This window comes from Melospiza georgiana, chromosome 14, assembly GCF_028018845.1.
Source record: "Melospiza georgiana isolate bMelGeo1 chromosome 14, bMelGeo1.pri, whole genome shotgun sequence".
Lineage (NCBI taxonomy): Eukaryota > Metazoa > Chordata > Aves > Passeriformes > Passerellidae > Melospiza > Melospiza georgiana.
The window spans coordinates 1,616,799-1,634,800 of record NC_080443.1 but is presented as its reverse complement, the minus strand read 5'-3'; the positions used below and the strand labels follow the sequence as shown (position 1 = coordinate 1,634,800).

Here is an 18,002-nt window from a genome sequence, read left to right as displayed (position 1 = left end):
AACAACCAAAACCAAACAATCAACAAAACCCCACAAAAGCAATAGCAATAAAAAAACCAAACTAAAACCAAATCCCACCAACCAAAAAAAAGCCTAACAACCCCAAGCTCCACCCAAACTCCTCCTCCCCAGAGCCCCAAACAAAACCACACTTAAATTTTAAATTTTCTGAGTAGTACTGTTTTACTTTCTGGCCTGGAAGCTTTACAAAACACTGAACACTGAATTCTCCCAGTAAAGGAGTGTCCTAGGGTGACTATCTGTGTTGCAGTGTGGATTCTTTGATGCACTCCTGTTTATTTATCCCTGACATTTAAAGATCCTGACATTTAAGCCAATACTCCACGCAAAAAGGTGTCTCAAGCATCTTGGAATGTTTGAGAAGATTTACACTCTCAGTGCTTACCTAAATTTCCTGTGCTTCCTTGATGCATCCTCTCTGAGGATTAAAGGAGGGCCAGGCGGGGCTGCTCTGCACATGTGGCATTTGGGCTGTTTGTATCCTGGTGCAAATCTGGAGTGAAGCCACTCAATGATTTATTATTTCTGACCAGAACTGTGCCCAGTGAACTTCCTCAGCAGAAGGACCATGAGTGGAACCAGGAGCATCCAGCTGTGTTCTGCTTTCCAGCACAGCAGCTGAGATGCTCTGCTCTTCCCTGGGATCCTGGGAGTGACTGCCAGATGGAAACTGAACACTTGAGGAACTTCAAACAGTATCAAGTGAAAAGCACAGTTAGGTAATGGACAGTGTTCAAAGGATAACAGCCTCCTACTTCAGTCAGAATCTAAAACAGCTACTTGGAAAGGCATTTCAATTCCTTGGAAAGGTCTTTTGAACTCTTTAGTGTCACCTGTCCAAAGATCACTGCACAAGTCTGAAGAAGTCCACAGGTAAATGGAGAAGCTTGGTAGGAGGGAGAGAGCCCTCCAGGCAGGTGAGAGCTGAGTGAACTCACCTGAGGTGCCACTTTCCCTTCCTGTGCGTGGCTTTGAGCCCATGGAACTTCTGGCATTGATCCTACAGGGATTCATCCACACCTGGGGCTGGAAACTCCTCCTCGGGCAGCCCCAGGAACTCCAGGTGCTGCAGAGAGGGCAGGGATTGGGCTCTGGGGGCTTTGGAAGCAGCTCCTCCATGGCACACGAGTGATTGTGATTGCCAAGAGGTGTCTGAGGAGGCCACTGAATCCACACTGCAGGTGGGGTGTTGTGCTTGTCTCCTGAATTGCAGAGAGTGCTCCCAGCACCCTTTTGGTGTTGTCAGTTGAGGAAAAACAAGCAAACAAACAAAAAACCCAAAAAGCCAAGCTGACTTTTCCTCCACGTGCCCCAGAGCCTGAACTTGTGCAGTATTTGTGGCAGAATATGGGCAGAAGACTGAGTCAGCCCCTTCTACCCCAATCCAAACTGGCTTTGAAGTAATGATTTTAAATCTAATTTTCTGAAATGATATCCCTAAGATACAGAACCATGTTTTCTTTCAGTCATGGGAACAGATCTTTTTTAACAAAAGGGATCTTAGAGAAGTGCTTGGCCCTGGGAGCAAACTGCTTTGAAATAATCTGAGCCATCAAGGACTAAAAAGCCAGTAAGGAAATTCTCTGGGCAGGCACTCACTGCAAGCTGCTAAAGCAGTCCTGAAGTAACTCATGAACATTTTGTTTGCTGCCTGTTTACTTTAAACCAACATGGAACAAATGACCAGAAAATCTCAGTATATTTTGGGTGTGTAAGGATGAACCCAAAGGGGACTTTGTTGTTTACAGGGTTATTGGTTGCCAAGAGAGAGCATTGAATCCACAATGTCTACTCAATAGTTAGAACAAATTCCTGGTTAAATTTTTTCATCTCATGCCCTAAGGAAGAGGTTTGACCTGTGGCTGGTCCCCAGGGCTGGCTCTGAGCTGAGCCCCTTCCCCAGTACAGATTTAGGATTCCTGAAGTCACAGTCCCTTGTGCTGGGCAGAGGCAAAGCACCAAAATCAGGTAAGCAGGCAAAATCAGGTCTCCAAGTAAGTAAAGACACCCAACACTTCTATTAAAAGAAGTTTAATCCAGCATGGTTTCTAAATATTAACCATGTCTCCAGCTGTGACATGCAGTACATTTTTTTACTTAAAAAAAAGAGAAATACAAAACAAGTACAAAAATGAGCCCAGGTCCCCTGAACATCACAGTGTGTGCCAGTAAAATATGACAAGAGAAGGGAGAGAAACACGGGGTATCGTACAGGAAAAGGTTCAAAGAAATCTTTGAGATTGTCTTTCCCACTTGTTTTGCATTTACTGTCAGTGGAAGGAGATGTAGGAGTGCCTGCTGGACAGCTCTGAGCCTGGGCAGCAGCCCTGGTCCCTGCCAGCTCCCCTGTCCTGCTGGAAGCTGCCACAGGGACCTGGAGCCCAGGGGCTGATTTTATTCCAAAGGAAATCTGCTTTCATTGTTTCATCCCTGGTTTTCACTTACTCTGTTAGTACCATCTGCTCTCATGTTAATCACACCTGTTCTGGCACTGTATTCATTTTTAAAACATCCATGCAGGTTTCTTTGCCACAGACCTGTGTGATGCCACCTGTGAGGAATGTGCCACGCTCTTCCCAAGCATTCCCAAGGGTTTATAAATGGACACAGATATTCCAGGGCAGGTTGTGCTACCTGTGAAAACAGCTTGTACATTCTGAGGGCTTTTTCCCTGGAATGCATCACCACAAGATAAATCACATCCTTCCGGGAAGAAAAACCAACCCAAGCCACCCCACACTGGAAAAGGGTGCTGGGGAGATGAATTCATTGCAGACATTCTGTAGTTTGGGGTTGGTTTCTTGGCCTTTTCACTGTGGGGAGGGGGCACTGCCCTCCTGGGGCCTGGGTGCATTCAGTGTGGCAGCAGCAGTGGCCATGGCACAGGGCAGGACATCAGCACTGCTGCCTGGGCACAAACTCCTGCAGGTTCTCCAGGCAGGTCCTGCTGGAGGTATTTGCCAAGCCTGCCTTCCCAGGGCTTCCACAAAAACAGGACAGGGCTGCCCAGAGCTGCCTCACCTGCTCCCCCCATCTGGGAGTGGAATTGCAGCAGAGGGGTTGTGACTCCATGCAAGCAGCTTAAAACAAGGGATACTGAGGGTTTGATGAGCCAGCTGCCCTGCAGCACCATTACACTTTGAGGTTTGTTCTTGCTGCAGATTTCCAGTTGTCACTTTTCCTTGTCACAGATAGGCAGGAGATACAAAGGCTGATACAAAACCAACTGTTAGCTGCACTCCTTGCCCTCAGTGCTTGGGAGTATTCAGACTGCATAAAGAAATACTGTTAGTTAATCAAGAAAAATACAAACAGGCATCCAAACCTCTCCTCTTTGGCGTGTCAGGAAGTATAAAAGCTCTAAGTGTTAAAGGTTTGGAATGATGAAAGCACATTAAAAGCTGTAAATGTTACAAATGCTGTTCCCACTTACTTGGGACATGGATGTGCTGGCTGGGGAGGGGCAACAGAGAATTGAGCTGGGTTGTTTGCACAGATCTGCTGTAGGATCTGTAGTTGCCAAGGAGTGTTCAATGGCACTGGGAGTAGTCTCCTTTTCCACATCACTGCCCTGTCTGTGCTCTGGTGATCCCACAAACAGTGAAGTGGAAAGGGGCTGAAATGAGGGGATATTTCAATTGGCAGTGCATTCAGCAAAGAGGAAAGTGCTTGATCATCTTCCCTTCACGCTTGGTTGGTGTTTGGTTCTTCAGTCTGAGTCAGAGTCGGAGTCCTCATCTGAGGGGTGAAACAAGGAACAAGAGTGAAAATGCAAACTGGAAATCCCCCCAGCTGTGGCTCTGGCTGGGACAGAGAGGCTGTGCTGACAGGGTGTGCCTCAAGGGACACAGAGGGCTGGGAATGAACACCTCTGTGAAATGACAGCTCCTGCTGAGGTGGTGGGACCTGAAATGGTGTTTGAAGGAGTTGGGAGATGCTGCTGAGAGGCCCTGCTGGCATCCTTCTGCTCTGGGCACTGCTGTGTGCGCCTCTGAGACGCTGAGCAGCCCCAGCAGGCCCACACAGCTCCATCCTTCTGGCCTCAGCACTCAGGAGCCCCTGGGTAAACACAGGCTGGGGCTGCAGGGCTGAGCCCTCCTTGCAGGGCCACAAACACCAACACAAATCTCTGTGACTGCACTTCTGGGAATTTATGTATTTGTGCCTCCATCTCCAGGGAACTTAGATCCTATTTGTATCCTAATTCTGCACCCTTGCCACCTGATCATCTTCTGAGGGCAGTTCAGGTTTTAGCTTTTACAGTCTATTTCTTGTTCCTTTTATTCTTTTTTCCCTTTGTCTTTCTTTTCAGCCTAAAGCTTGAAAAAACACTTAACAGTCTACTAAAATCCCCAGAAGAGACAGTCAGTGCTGCTGTTCCCCTCCCAGGATTCCATACACACCTTGGGTGTTTGGTTTTTCAGGGGTTTTAGATGAGGTGTTTGGGGATATTTTTTATTTGTTTTTAAGTGTGGAGCAATCTTTTTAATCCATGTGGGTGCAATAAGGAGTCACAGGGACATGATGCCCCATTTGGGCTCCTGAAAACTACAGAACAACTACCCCTGTCCTGACCTGAACTGGCTCTGAACACCCAACACCTTCTTTTTATCTTCTCCTAAGTGGATCTGTCTGATCTGAAGTAAACTATAATAGAAAAAAAAATTGATAGCAACCTTGTTAATTTTATGCTGTTTGACCCTTGGATTTTAAGGTCATTTGCCCACAGATGGTCAAAGATGATAAGAGGCAATCATGATAAGGAAATGATAAAGAGAAAAGCACTATTTGGACACAAAAAGCTGTGGATTAATGGATGCTAATTATAAGTTACAAAAAGAAAAAAAAAGGTAGAAGTTTCCTTGTTTTTACAACAAGACATTTTAATAGGGAAAGAAAATCTGTACTGCATGGTGATTTCTAAAATTGGATCTAGGGCTTTTCAAAGTGAGATGTGAAACTCTGAGAAACTTCACATTCCTGGCTTGCAGGTTATCTTCATAAATCACTGGAATTCCATTTGCAGCTTCCTAACCGAGCAGAGCTGTGGCAGACAAACCAAGAATAGAAACTGCTCTTACTGAGCAAGAGCTCCTGCTCCCTGCAAAGGGTGAAATGGAGAGGGAAATCTCACCCTGCAGCTCCTGTGACAAGCAGGGAATTTCACCCACCTTCTGTCTTGTGCCCCTCGGGGGAATCGGAGCTGCCTTGCTTGAGGAAAGTGACCAGGTCATTGAAGGTGATGTAGAAATCAATGGCAAACACGATGGTGGCTGCAAACCCAAACACCTGAAAGGGCAAAATAATGCTGTCCCTAACAACAGCTCCAGTCTGTCAGGGACAAACCAAACCCAACCAAACCCACACAGCAAAAACTCCATGGCTTTTTTGGCCTGTGCCTTTCCAAAAAGGCAGGGAGGAGAAATGGTTTGTGAGACACTCGTGTCACCTGAATTACAGCTGCTCTGGGAGCCTGAGAAGTGACCAGGGGTGTCTTTATCCCTGCCCCAGGCTGCAGCCCTCTTGGGCTCTGGGCCTGTTCTTGGACATCAGCACCTCCTGCACCTCCACTGTGCCAGGGCACCTCTGCCTCCAAGGAATCACCTCCATTTCTTGGGAAATAATTTTCCACTTGCTTACAAGGAGATGTGTCTATTGCTGAGTGAACTAGACAGATTAAATGATTCTGGAATTCTCTCTCCAGTGACAGAGCAGCAGAGTTGTGCCAAGCTGGGTGCTGGAAGAGGAGCCAAGGCTGAACACACTCCATTGCTCACTGCAGGGACAAAGATTGAACAAGATTTGGGTTTGTATTGTGGGATGGTTTGGGAAGGGCTGCTGGCCCACACCACTGGGCACTGATCTTCCCAAGCTTAAAAAATTGTTATGCAAATTTTATTTATGTTGCATACATTATTGATGCTTAGAGTCAAGTTGCAGATGCAGGGGCTGTATTGTATTTCTGTATTTCAAAATGCTGATGGGTGAAGGCTCTTTCCTGGGCAGTCCTTGTGCAGGAGGGTAAAATGACACTGCTCTTGTTTCAACTCATCCAACTAAAACTAAGCAGAAGAGGCAGGAGGTTGAAATTACTTAATTTAGACTGGCCTTAGCAGTTACAGGTTTGAGTTTTTTTGTTTTTTTTTTTTGATCATCATCATCATTATTATTACTCCTTCCATTCAAGGATCTTGACACTCCTTGAAGGAGCAGCTAGTAAAATTAAAAAGCAGAACAGGTGCCTTCCCTAAGGGTACAGTTAACACTGAGGAGCTCTGTTAGGGTGAAAATCTACTCATTGGTTCGAGACATGTTTTTCTGAGTAAGTACCATTTCTTCTTTGCTTTAGGCAAATCAATTCTCAATTAATTGAAGAAACGTCTATGACTTGCAGTGGGGTGGTATTTGAACTGTTTATAAGTGCATCCATGCACTGAAGTGCACTCAGTTCAGCACAGCACCTAGGTGCAAAGCTGATGCCTACTCACCCCTGCTGCTTTCGATGCTCCATCGCCGTACTTGGAGACAGCAGCAATGGAAATGGCGAAGTAAATGATGGCAGCGGTGACACAGCGCACGAAATCCTGGGGAAGAACAACGGTGCCCTCTCAGGCTGCTCAAGGATTTCCTCTAAACCCATCCTGGGAACCAACACTCAGCCCCTCTGCTGTTGCATCAGTGCCTTTGCTGGTGTGTGAGCACAGCCTGGTTTGCTGTAGAGGAGGAACTGCTCATCTGTGAAATAGTTCTAAATAGGAGAAGAGCTGAACCTTGGCAGAAACTTCTGCTTGTAAAGATGCTGGATAAATCCTGCTGCCACCCTGTGTGGGGTGTTTGCCTTGGAGCACAGCAAGGGCTTTAATGGAAAGATCGTTTGAAATGCCTTAAAAGCCTTGTGTTAGAGCAGAACTGCTGTGGCCCCAGAGGCTCAGGGGGTCCCAGCTCTGTGGGAACAGGTGCCTGTCTCTCTGTGGATGCAGGGCTGTGTGGTGATCTCCAGGGAGAGCTGTCTGTGCAATTCCTCATTCAGCAACCAAACCCTTGGTTTAGTGCTGGAATGATTTGTACTTCTCATGTCCACCAGCCTGCCCCAGGAGCCCGTGCCTGGTGTGACCCTGGGATTTGTCCTGCTGAGCTGTGCCCTGTCACACCAGCAGGGACATCTCTGCAGTGAGCTCTAAACACAGAGCTGTGTCCAGGGCATGCCCAAATCATGAGGGATGCAATAATGGCACCCTCAGCTCTGTTCACAATTAGCTCTCCTGCTTTTCCAGAACAGATGGAGGAGTAAGATTTGTCTCAAAGCACAAATCCTGCAAGAAACCTGACTCCTCTGAAGTCAGGACAAGGTCAGTTATCTACACTGTGTGCCTGCAATATGTTATGGTAATGGCCATAACAAACACACAAGTGCCTTTTTTGTCTTAGTTCTGGAACCAGATGCATGTAGAAAATGGGAAAATGATGGAACAGAGATTACCAGCTGAGAGCTGTGCACAGTCATAGCCAAAGTCACTGATATTGTTTTATCCACCAGTGGCCTTGCTGAAGTTATTTTTATACACGGAGAGCTCAAATTCAAATCTCACTGCAATGAACTACTGATGGTACCAAAGGAGAATCAAGATTGGTAAGATCAGAAAGGGTTTTTGAAGTACTTGTTCTGCAGGGCAGCTGCTCCCTTTGCAGTGATATTTGAGACTGCAGGGCCATCCAGTGGCCAGGGCTCTCCTGCAGCCCCAGCACTGCCCCAGCAGCCACTGAGCTCCTTTGTGAGCATGAACTGGACAGAGCTGCCCCTTCCCAGAGCAGCTCGGATTGTCTGTGGGTGTAACTCTACCCGAGAATTAATCACAGCCTGACAAAGCCTGCCCATTATCAACAACACCCCTGCTTCCCCCTCTGCAAGGGTGGCAGTAAGGAGCCCCCAGCAGGCAGACTTGGGCTGATGCTGGCCCTAAGCCATCTGCCTGGAATTGGGCACACATTCTGTGCTTTGATAAAGCCATGCCCTGTGTCAGCACTCAAAAAGCTGCAGTGCAGAGCAGAGTTTAGAGTGCTCTGGGACCTTCTGAAGCAGAGACAGCAGGGACAAGTTTCTAAGAGGGCAGTAAAATTGCTATAGTCACCCTGAACTCCTGCCCAGCCACCTTCCCTCCCCTCTCACTGCACAATTAAATCTGAAGGTTTCTGTTGCACATCTCACTTACCGCCAAAGGCCAGTGGACTCCTTTAAACTTCTCATTAAGCCTGGAGGCGTAGGCAAAAAAAAGAAACAGTGCCAGCAGAAACTCTAGGAGTGGTGCCATCATGAAAGAAGCTGCTAGAGATGCAATATAGCAGATAAAGATGATAAATGACAGCACCTAAAGTAAAGGGAAAACTCCAAGTTATTTGCATGGAACAGCAGAGCCGTAGGCAGCTGAGCAGCTTTGAAGTGTTATTTTCCCTGTGTATTTCTGTCAGGGCTGCTGCTGCTGCTGGCATACCTTCAGCATCCTACTTTTTTTTTATTTCTCATTGGGCCAAATGATTCTTGTTGTTGAGCACAGAATAAATCTGAAGTAAGGGTGTTTATTTCCACGTGTGTGAAATCGCTTTTCCGGAGAGCTGGGTGGATTTGCACCTCTCCAAGTCAGTAATTTGCTCTGGATTGTAAACAGCTCTGACAACATAATTCTGAAAATAGAGTGGGGTTGCCAAGCAAGCAGAGCTCTAAGCTTTCAACTGTGACAGCTCTCATTTGAAACCCAAATCAGTGCTCAGACAGTCTGAAGTAACTCAGCATGTATAATCTTGGAGTTGAAAGAATAAAGTCTGCTGCTGATGGATAGAAAAGGGCCAAGAATTAATTGTTCTGTGACTTCTGGAAGTGTCTGGTTCCAGTTTTCCAGCGTGGAAGCTGTTTTAGAGAGTAATAGGACAGATAAATCCCATAGATTTCTTTTATCTCCATAATGTTTCCTAACTAGTAAATAATAAAAATTGGCATTTTTTCCCCACACTCAATTGAAATACCTTTAGCATATGGTTCAAAATAGAAAGTTTCACAACGGGAAAACAACTGAAGAAAATGCATTTTCACCTAAACCAGGCAGTACCAGAGTGCTTTCCTGGACTGTGTTTGTATAAGAGGATGGTGAGGGAGCCATGGAGAAGCTCAAGACCATTTTCAGCTGCTGTACTGGGGGTTGGTCACCTCCAAGAAGAAGGTCCAGTCCCTCCTGTTTCACTGCCTTGCATGGGAACTGGCTGCTGCTTCAATCAAATTAGCCTGAAGTAACAAAAGTGGGCAGGATGCTAATTACACATTATTATGTGCCAGTTGGCACCTGGGCTGCTCTGACCAGCCTTTCCTCCTGGACACAAATCTCTGCCTTCCCAAAGCTCAGGGGTGCTTTTGGTCAGCACAGACTGAGCAGTACATTACAAATAGTTTTTTAACTTCTAATTCCAAATCAGGACACTGACATTCCCACTCACACAGCACTGAAAATAAATGGATTCTTTTCCCCCAGATGCATCTAAAGGCAGATGTAGCTTCCTGCAAAGGTAATCAATGCATTTGCCTCATTAAATTTCAGCTCTGTGGATTTCCTTGTTTGCTGCTACCATAGGTTCTTGGGGACCACCTAAACCTCAGAAAAAAATCATAATTACACTTTACTGATAAGGCTCCTATAATTATTAATTGGTAATTACTCCCATGAGAGGTCATTCAACCCTCAAATACATGTATCAAAAAAACCCTTTTATGTTTAGGGGACAACTAAGCAGTTCAATCCCCCTGAAATAATTTCTTGGTGTAATTAATTACCAAGCCTTTACTCTCAGCCTGTGTTTTGGGGAAAGCAGTCAGTGCCTGAGCAGGATGCTAACAGCTGGAACAAACTGTTTGCATCCATTGGGACTGGCTGGTGAGGCTAGAGAGGATGTGACATTTTTAGTAAGGGACTATATTTATCTTGCAGGTCTATGCATTGTTCTTGTTTCACTGGTTCTAGAAACTGAGCTGGGATAGTTTACAGAGCTCATTTCTGCATGGGCCTGCTAGCTGGCAATGTCTGCCCCTTTGCTCATGTCTACCCCATTCTGAGGTGTTTGCTGCTCACAAAGCCTCTCTGCAGGTTTTTCTTATTTTCATAAAGTGGAGGGAGTTCATTCCCCGTATCTCATCCTCAGTGTAGTATTTTCTTCCTATGAGCTAAAAGGGGTAAGAACTCTTTAAAGGGAAGTGGATTTATCAGAGCTTGACAACTCCTAAGAGGAGAGAGAACTTCCTTCTTCCCATCACAGCACCTATTCCCTTCCCACCCCAAAGAACAAACTGCACTTGCTTTGTGCATCTGCTTCACTTGCATTTCTGGAACACAATTTAGACACAGTTCTATGTCTTTTTGGAATAAAAAGAAATCACCATCTATACATGACATTTTCTTTTTGTTCTGGTGTTGAAAAAATATCTTCCTTTTTGTGGCTAAAGCAGGTGTGTGATGGCTGAGCTGCAGAGGTGATGGGTTCAGGGCAGGTCCCACTGACCACAACCCTTCCAGTGGCAGATCTTAGACTTGAACTAAACCTAGGGATCTCTTAAGAGAGGATTAAATGCAGTGTTAAATAACCCATCCTGCTGGAGCAGTAAGGGAGGCAGAGAGGCAAACTGCAGATCTGTAAGGTGATGCTGCACAGCAGAGATGCCTTTGATCTCCATTCTCTTTGCCTCAGTAACTCCTGGGCTCTGACTGCTTTTGCACTGAGAAAAAAGCTTTCCTGACGAGGTGTAAAGTGAAAGGAAGAGCCTCTGTGGCCTGTTCTTATCAGCTTTATGGCAATTTGTGCCAGGGAAGGCTCCTGCCATCTCCTTTCAGCCCTGGGCAGGTGTGAGGATCAGACTCAGGGTGAAAGAGGAGCAGGAACACACCAAGGAGCCCCTGATCCCAGGGGCTGGGGTGCCAGGGGATCCCTGCTTCTGTGCCAGGGAGGCTGCTGAAGGGTCACATCAGTCTGAGCATTTCAGCTTTCTAAATGGTCCGACCCAGAGAAGCTGGGGAAATTTTAGTTGTTTATTTTAAAATGTGGTTCCCAGGCCAGTCACTTGTTCAAAGCAAGCCCTGCATGGGTGGTAGATGACAGCAGTGTCCTGCTGCCTGCTCCTCAGCCCTGAAGGTCAGGCACTGCATTCCCACCTTCCCACCCTCAGTGCTGGGATTCACTCCAGCCTGTCCTGCTCTCCACCTGGCAGCATCCCTTTGTGGGGAGAACTGCACCTCCAGGCACACTGAAAAAAAAAGGCACCTTTGATTCACAAGAACCCATTGATTTCAGTAGATTACTGATGGTATTAGTAAAGGGGAAAGACTCTGAAGACTGGAAATTGGTCTGCAGTTAAACATCATTCCTCATTCTGGAGGCACTCGAGATTTTATGTGAAATAAATGTCTAAAAAAGAACAGAGCAGATTTTGAGAATGAAGATTTGAAAGATGGTATTTTTAGATGCCTTCACTGCGGAAGGCTGGAAAGCACAGGAAGGGGAGGGAGGCAGATCTTGGAAAGAGCCAGAGGATCAGGAGGAAGGAGGTGCCTGAGGTCTGTCAGGTGATGACCATGGCACTGCACCTTGGTACTGCACCTTGCTCTTTGGTTTTTGTCTTTTCTGTCTCCTGTCACTGCCCTGACATGGATTTCAATGCCAAACTTCCCTGGTAGCTTGGGAACAGCCCTGTGTAATACAAGAGCCCACAAATTGTAGGGTTTTGATGATGCTTCTCATTTCCTCTTCTGACAGCTGGAATGCACAGCTGTGGACTCCTGGAGCAATACTGGACATTACCTATAACTGTCTTTTCTCAATTACAGAAGTCAGCAGGTGCCTTTTCTGGCCATTTAAGTGCACTGCTACTAACTGAAGCATTTGATGTTATCTCAAAATTTTAAAATACACCTCCCCTCCCACAATACAAACACTGCAGTGCCAGTCTGCACTCAGAAATAATGACACCTACCTACGTACTTATCCAGACTTCAAGTCTTTGTGAAAAACATCTTGCAAACTGAAAGGTGCTCTAAAAACTCAACAGCACCTTTCAGAATATACCCTGACCCCTCCCAGGACTGTCAAATGTTCCATTGCACATCACATTTGTGCATCTCTGCACCTCTTTTCCTGGAGCTGTGTGTTTCAGGGTCACTTCTGAGAAAGGTCAAACAATGGACCTTGATTTTTGTTAGAGCTTTGTATCTGTGCTTAAAAAAAAAAAAAAAGGCAGCTAGAGAGGAAGTCTCTGAGTCTCCATGCCATTGCAAGTTCATTGCTAGCACTTACAGAAAGCACTGCAGCTTCTGGGAGGGAAAAAAAGCAGCAATGTTTTATCAGTTTTGTCAATTTGTATTTACACAGCTTTTTTCTCTTCCTCTCTCTTGGGGTTGCACCCTGAGCAATGAGAGCAGCTGAGTCTGAGCTCTTCCTGAGGCACTGCTGCTGACAGGCTGGTGTGACTGCTGCCAGCTTCACAGGGCAGGAACATCTGCATGCAGTGAAGGAAGCTCTAATGCAGCAGAGAGCAGGACAGGAACCTTTCACACCTTGGCAAAAAATAATAAAAAATCCTGGCAAAAAAGCAGCCTGATTGTTCACTAAGCACCTTTTATGTACACTCCCATTCACACAAAACCCTTCTTGGGTATTGTGTTTCAGAAAGTAACTTTCCCATTGAATCCCATGCAATTTTTACTTAATATTGTGTTCTTAGGGTGGCCAGGCATTACAAAGTTACACTTTACTGCACAACCAGCCTGCAGTTCAAGGCCTAAAAAACAATGCTGACAGTGGTGAGAGAGCAGTGTCCCTGAAGGGAGGGAGGCCTGAGCAGAGCTGAGGTCATGGAAGCTCCAGAGGCACTTGGAGGAGGGAGAACAGACCTGCTGGAACCCACTGGGAATATGGGGATGCTGGGAGGCACCACTGCCCAGCTCCTCATCTCCTGCTCCCATCTCCTGCCCCTCATCTCCTGCTCCCATCTCCTGCTCCCACCTCCTGCCCCTCATCTCCTGCTCCCATCTCCTGCCCCTCATCTCCTGCCCCTCATCTCCTGCTCCCATCTCCTGCTCCTCATCTCCTGCCCCTCATCTCCTGCCCCTCATCTCCTGCCCCTCATCTCCTGCCCCTCATCTCCTGCTCCCATCTCCTGCCCCTCATCTCCTGCTCCCATCTCCTGCCCCTCATCTCCTGCCCCTCATCTCCTGCCCCTCATCTCCTGCCCCTCATCTCCTGCTCCCATCTCCTGCCCCTCATCTCCTGCTCCCATCTCCTGCCCCTCATCTCCTGCCCCTCATCTCCTGCCCCTCATCTCCTGCTCCTCATCTCCTGCTCCTCATCTCCTGCTCCCACCTCCTGCCCCTCATCTCCTGCCCCTCATCTCCTGCTCCTCATCTCCTGCTCCCATCTCCTGTTCCCACCTCCTGCCCCTCATCTCCTCCCCTCATCTCCTGCTCCTCATCTCCTGCTCCCATCTCCTGCTCCTCATCTCCTGCCCCTCATCTCCTGCTCCTCATCTCCTGCTCCCATCTCCTGCTCCTCATCTCCTGCCCCTCATCTCCTGCCCCTCATCTCCTGCCCCTCATCTCCTGCCCCTCATCTCCTGCCCCTCATCTCCTGCTCCCACCTCCTGCTCCCACCTCCTGCCCCTCATCTCCTGCTCCTCATCTCCTGCTCCCATCTCCTGCTCCCACCTCCTGCCCCTCATCTCCTGCCCCTCATCTCCTGCCCCTCATCTCCTGCTCCCATCTCCTGCTCATCTCCTGCTCCCATCTCCTGCTCCCACCTCCTGCCCCTCATCTCCTGCCCCTCATCTCCTCCCCTCATCTCCTGCCCCTCATCTCCTGCCCCTCATCTCCTGCCCCTCATCTCCTGCTCCTCATCTCCTGCTCCCACCTCCTGCCCCTCATCTCCTGCCCCTCATCTCCTGCTCCCATCTCCTGCTCCCATCTCCTGCTCCTCATCTCCTGCTCCCATCTCCTGCTCCTCATCTCCTGCTCATCTCCTGCTCCCATCTCCTGCCCCTCATCTCCTGCTCCCATCTCCTGCTCCCATCTCCTGCCCCTCATCTCCTGCCCCTCATCTCCTGCTCCTCATCTCCTGCTCATCTCCTGCTCCCATCTCCTGCCCCTCATCTCCTGCTCCCATCTCCTGCTCCCACCTCCTGCCCCTCATCTCCTGCTCCCACCTCAATCCCCAGGAAAGAACAGCTTTGCCTAAGGCTTTATGAGTGGGCAACAGTGTCACCTTCTGCGCAAGAGTGCGTTTTGTTCTTGTATTCTTGTCAGACAGACAAAGTGCATCACTCAGTGGTCTCTGCTGTTCAGTTACTTCTCTGCTGCACTTGTTGAGGAGGTGAAATTCCTGCTTCCTCCAGAACTGGCTGCAGGAGAGGCCTGGCCACAGACCCTGAGAAGGGCACAGGGGCCTCTTCCAAGGAGAGTTTACACCGAGCATCTGGAGTTTCAGTTATGAAGGTCAGGTCAGAGGAGACTGGAAAGACAGAGAAAGACAGGAGAAGAGGAGAGAAACAGGCACAATGATTTCTACATCCTTTTATGTCACCACAAAGGTGGCACAATTTTACTTATTCTCACTGCATTTTTATAAAAACAAAAGAAAATGCAGTGCCACTGCATGCTGGCTTCAGGAGACTGAGGAGGTGCCAATAAAGCAGCCACAAGGGCTCGAGTGGAACAGGCAGGTGAGCAGCAGAACCCACAGCTGGGATCCTGCCCAGACAAGCTCTGGTGCCAGTGTGAGAGCGGCTGTTAAATGGCTCCAACACAGGACACAGGCAGCTGAAAACTCATCTCTTGAAGGGTGGAAAAGAGTGAGGATGAGATGCTGACCTCCAGCACAGCAACTTGAGTGGTTAGGAAAAATCAGTAGCTTAAGAGGAGTGTTAAAATGTGTGGAAGAAACTGTGGCATGGAAAAGGGGAGAGTAGAAAGGAAAAAGGAGTAACCTGTAAGATTAAAAATGGTGGTTAGAAAATGGAGGGAGCAAGGCAGTGAAAATAAACAGGATTATGAAAGATAGTGAAGCTTATGAATGTATTTGATGCTACTGCTTCTTTGTCTTTACAGATGTCCCAGGTGGAATAAAAAATTAATCAGGCAGGTTAGGGGAGGTGGACTGGATGTTCCCCAGAGGCCCCATACAACCCCAACTATTCTGTGATCCTGTAGAGATCAAAAGGAACAGGGGATAGGGGGAGGATATCTTTCTTATCTGAATAAAATTTGAGGTAATTAAGCCTCTACCTATTATCAGCTCCATCCCAGCCTGGCCTGCTCTAGATGCCCAGTTTGCACGGGTACTGCACCAGAGCAAATCACACCTGGACATCCAGAAGATCCTCTGTGTGGAAATGTTATTTTCAAAAATGGCTGGAGAGCTGCAGAAATAAAGTGCATTTCTGGGGAACTGCCAAGATGCTGAATAATGTGACATTTGTAACAGTAATTAGCACCCCACTTTGCTTCTGAACAAAAAGCACTGTTCAAAAAGTGCATCCATGAATATTATTTCCATACATTTATGCAGAACCCAACCCCACCCCACATTAGCACTGTGTCAGAGGAAAAATTAAACATTCAAGACGAGAAATACAAAGCTAAAGATGAAACACAGATTTAAATCATGATAAATTTAACTTGGATTCATCTTCAATTATTTGGCACTGCATTTCCCTAATTGTGTACAGGCTGCATTTACTCTGGGGCCTGTGCTGTCTTCAAGGGTTTCTTCTGGCAAAGCTGAGACAACTGCAGAGAAACTACTGCTGCCTCCTGTGTGCCAGGAAACCACGTCCTAAGCACGTGGGCTTGGCCTGCAAGGAGCACAGGGACAGCTCTCTGCAGATGGGATTTCAGAGCTGCTCCCAGCCAGCCAAGCCCTCGGGAAGCCCCGAGTGGCCTGACAAAGGATAAACCCCTGTTTGGTCAAGACAGAGCAGTTTTTATTACTCCAAGGAGGCATCGTCAGTGCTTCTCTATGACAACAAAAGGGTGAGTCTGATCCCATGACCAGAACAGTACTCCTCCAATATGTCATCATTCTGAGATGTTAAAAAGCCAGGCTGCCTGAAAGCCATCATTTAGTGGCTGTAAGCTTGTAAAGGAAATTCCAGTGTGTGTTATAGGATGTAACAAAAATACATGCCAAAGGAGCCAGGTTAGCGGGGCTCTGGTATCTTCTAAATGTGTGGTTTTGTAAACTCCACATGTTGTGTGAGTGATGGGGTAGCTGGCATTTTTTTGGTGGAGCTGATAAAGCCCATGGCTGGCTGCTACCCAGCCCGAGGCTTTCTCCACCCCTGAAGCCATCCTGACCTGCTGAGTGAATGCTTTTCCTCTCAGAGCCAGCCTCACATCTGGCTGTTCCTGTCTCTCTGCCACAGGGCAGTGCCCACAGCCTCACAAGCCCTCAGAGCTGGTCCCCACCAGCTGGCCACAGACAATCCTGCCTCCTTCTGTCTGCTCCTTATCTTTCTTTTGCTGGAATATCCTGGTTTCCTTCCCTGAACCAGAACAGTGGATAGCCAGAGACACCTTGCACATCTGAACAGTGCTCCATGGACCTGACTGCCACTTGGGCGGTCCTGATATTTGACTATCTGCTGCCAAAACTCCAGCAAACTTAGTGTTTGAATTTATCATTATTTCTAGCAAAAACGATGTTGAACATCTAATTTCAATCAACGAGCTTCCTATTCAGAAGGTAAATTTTGCTGTGAAATACCCACTCCCCATGGGGTGAGCAATCTCCTTCCCTATCACATGGGTACTGTTTCAGCTGTCAGGTTTAAGCCTTTACCTGTAAAATTCCAGAAAGTCTCACACCACAGCCACTGCCCTGGTCCTGCTGCCACACTGTGCTGATCCAGGCCAGGTGTCCCTGGCCCTGTGCCCACCTGGGCTGGTGCCTGTCCCTGTGGGCAGCTCTCCAGCCCAAGCCCAAGTCCCTGGGAGGGTCAGTGACAAACGTGCCCCTGGAGGGCTGGGGACAGTGGCTGAGTGACCGTGGTGTACAGCCTGATGGCACACATCATAAATTCATGAGTAAAGTCTTTCCTGACACACTCAGGACAGGCTGCCCCCCAACCTGGCACCAGCCGATAATACAAACCGCAGCCCCAGTGGTTACTGGATTACACCACAAAGAGCTTAAAACGAAATCAAAGCGCTTTTTTACCGAAAAGGGGTCCCAATAGTGAAACACACTTAATGCTCTGGAAGTCTAACGTGACAAGTTCTGGTCTCTAACGTGCTCTGCCTGAATTAGGCTAAATCCATTATGCTCTGAAACAGCCCTGCAGTTCCTCCATTGGGGTACGGGTTTCCCCATTTTCTCCTTGGTTGTTGCCTCTCTCTCCTCTCGGTTGTTTTCCCTGTTTCCCCTCAGCTCTTGCCTCCCGTCTGCCCTCGGTTGCGTTCTCCCATTTTCCCCCTCAGTTGTTGCCCCCGTCTCCCCTCAGTTGTGTTCTCCCATTTTCCCCTCAGCTGTTGCCCCCCGTCTCCTCTCGGTTGCTGTTCCCCATTTGTCCCCTCAGTTGTGGACCCCGTCTCCCCCTGGTTGCTGTTCCCCATTTTCCCCTTCGGCTGCTGTTCCCATTTTCCCCTCAGTTGTTGGCCCCGTCTCCCCTCGGTTGTTTTCCCCCAGTTTTCCCCTCAGCCGCTGCCCCCTCTCCCTCAGCCGCACAGGGAGCGGCCCGGGACGGCTCGGTCCGGCGGAGCCCGCTCGGGTCCCGGCTGCCCCGGGGGCGGCTCCCGCAGCTCCCCAGCCCCGGTGTCCCGTCCTTACCGACTCTGCGAGCAGCAGCTGCCCCTTGCGGGAGCGCAGGAACTCCCGGGGGGGGAGCAGCGAGCTCAGCCCGGGCGGCGGTGCGGTCCCCTCGGACTCGGGGTCCTCCATGGCCGCGGCGCGGGCGGGGCGGGCGC

The 18,002-nt window shown here is 48.3% G+C and overlaps 1 protein-coding gene across 1 annotated transcript; it reads right to left on the bottom strand.

Annotated features, from left to right (window-relative positions):
- Nucleotides 1-2,036: 2,036 nt before the first annotated feature.
- CMTM3 (CKLF like MARVEL transmembrane domain containing 3) lies at nt 2,037-17,976 on the bottom strand. Its single transcript, XM_058034081.1, has 5 exons — nt 17,866-17,976; nt 8,232-8,387; nt 6,510-6,605; nt 5,193-5,310; nt 2,037-3,759 (listed from the first exon to the last, which is right to left on the bottom strand). Exons 1-5 carry the CDS (start codon nt 17,974-17,976, stop codon nt 3,731-3,733), a joined length of 510 nt encoding a protein of 169 aa, XP_057890064.1. The 3' UTR covers nt 2,037-3,730.
- Between the last annotated feature and the right edge of the window lie 26 nt (nt 17,977-18,002).

Coding starts and splice junctions, on each gene's coding strand:
- CMTM3 (XM_058034081.1), bottom strand. CDS start 17,976: ATGGAGGACCCCGAGTCCGAGGGGACCGCACCGCCGCCCGGGCTGAGC. Junction 8,388..17,865: donor AGCTGCTGCTCGCAGAGTCG/GTAAGGACGGGA, acceptor CCTTTACTTTAG/GTGCTGTCATTTATCATCTT. Junction 3,760..5,192: donor CGAGGGGCACAAGACAGAAG/GTGGGTGAAATT, acceptor TTCACCCCTCAG/ATGAGGACTCCGACTCTGAC.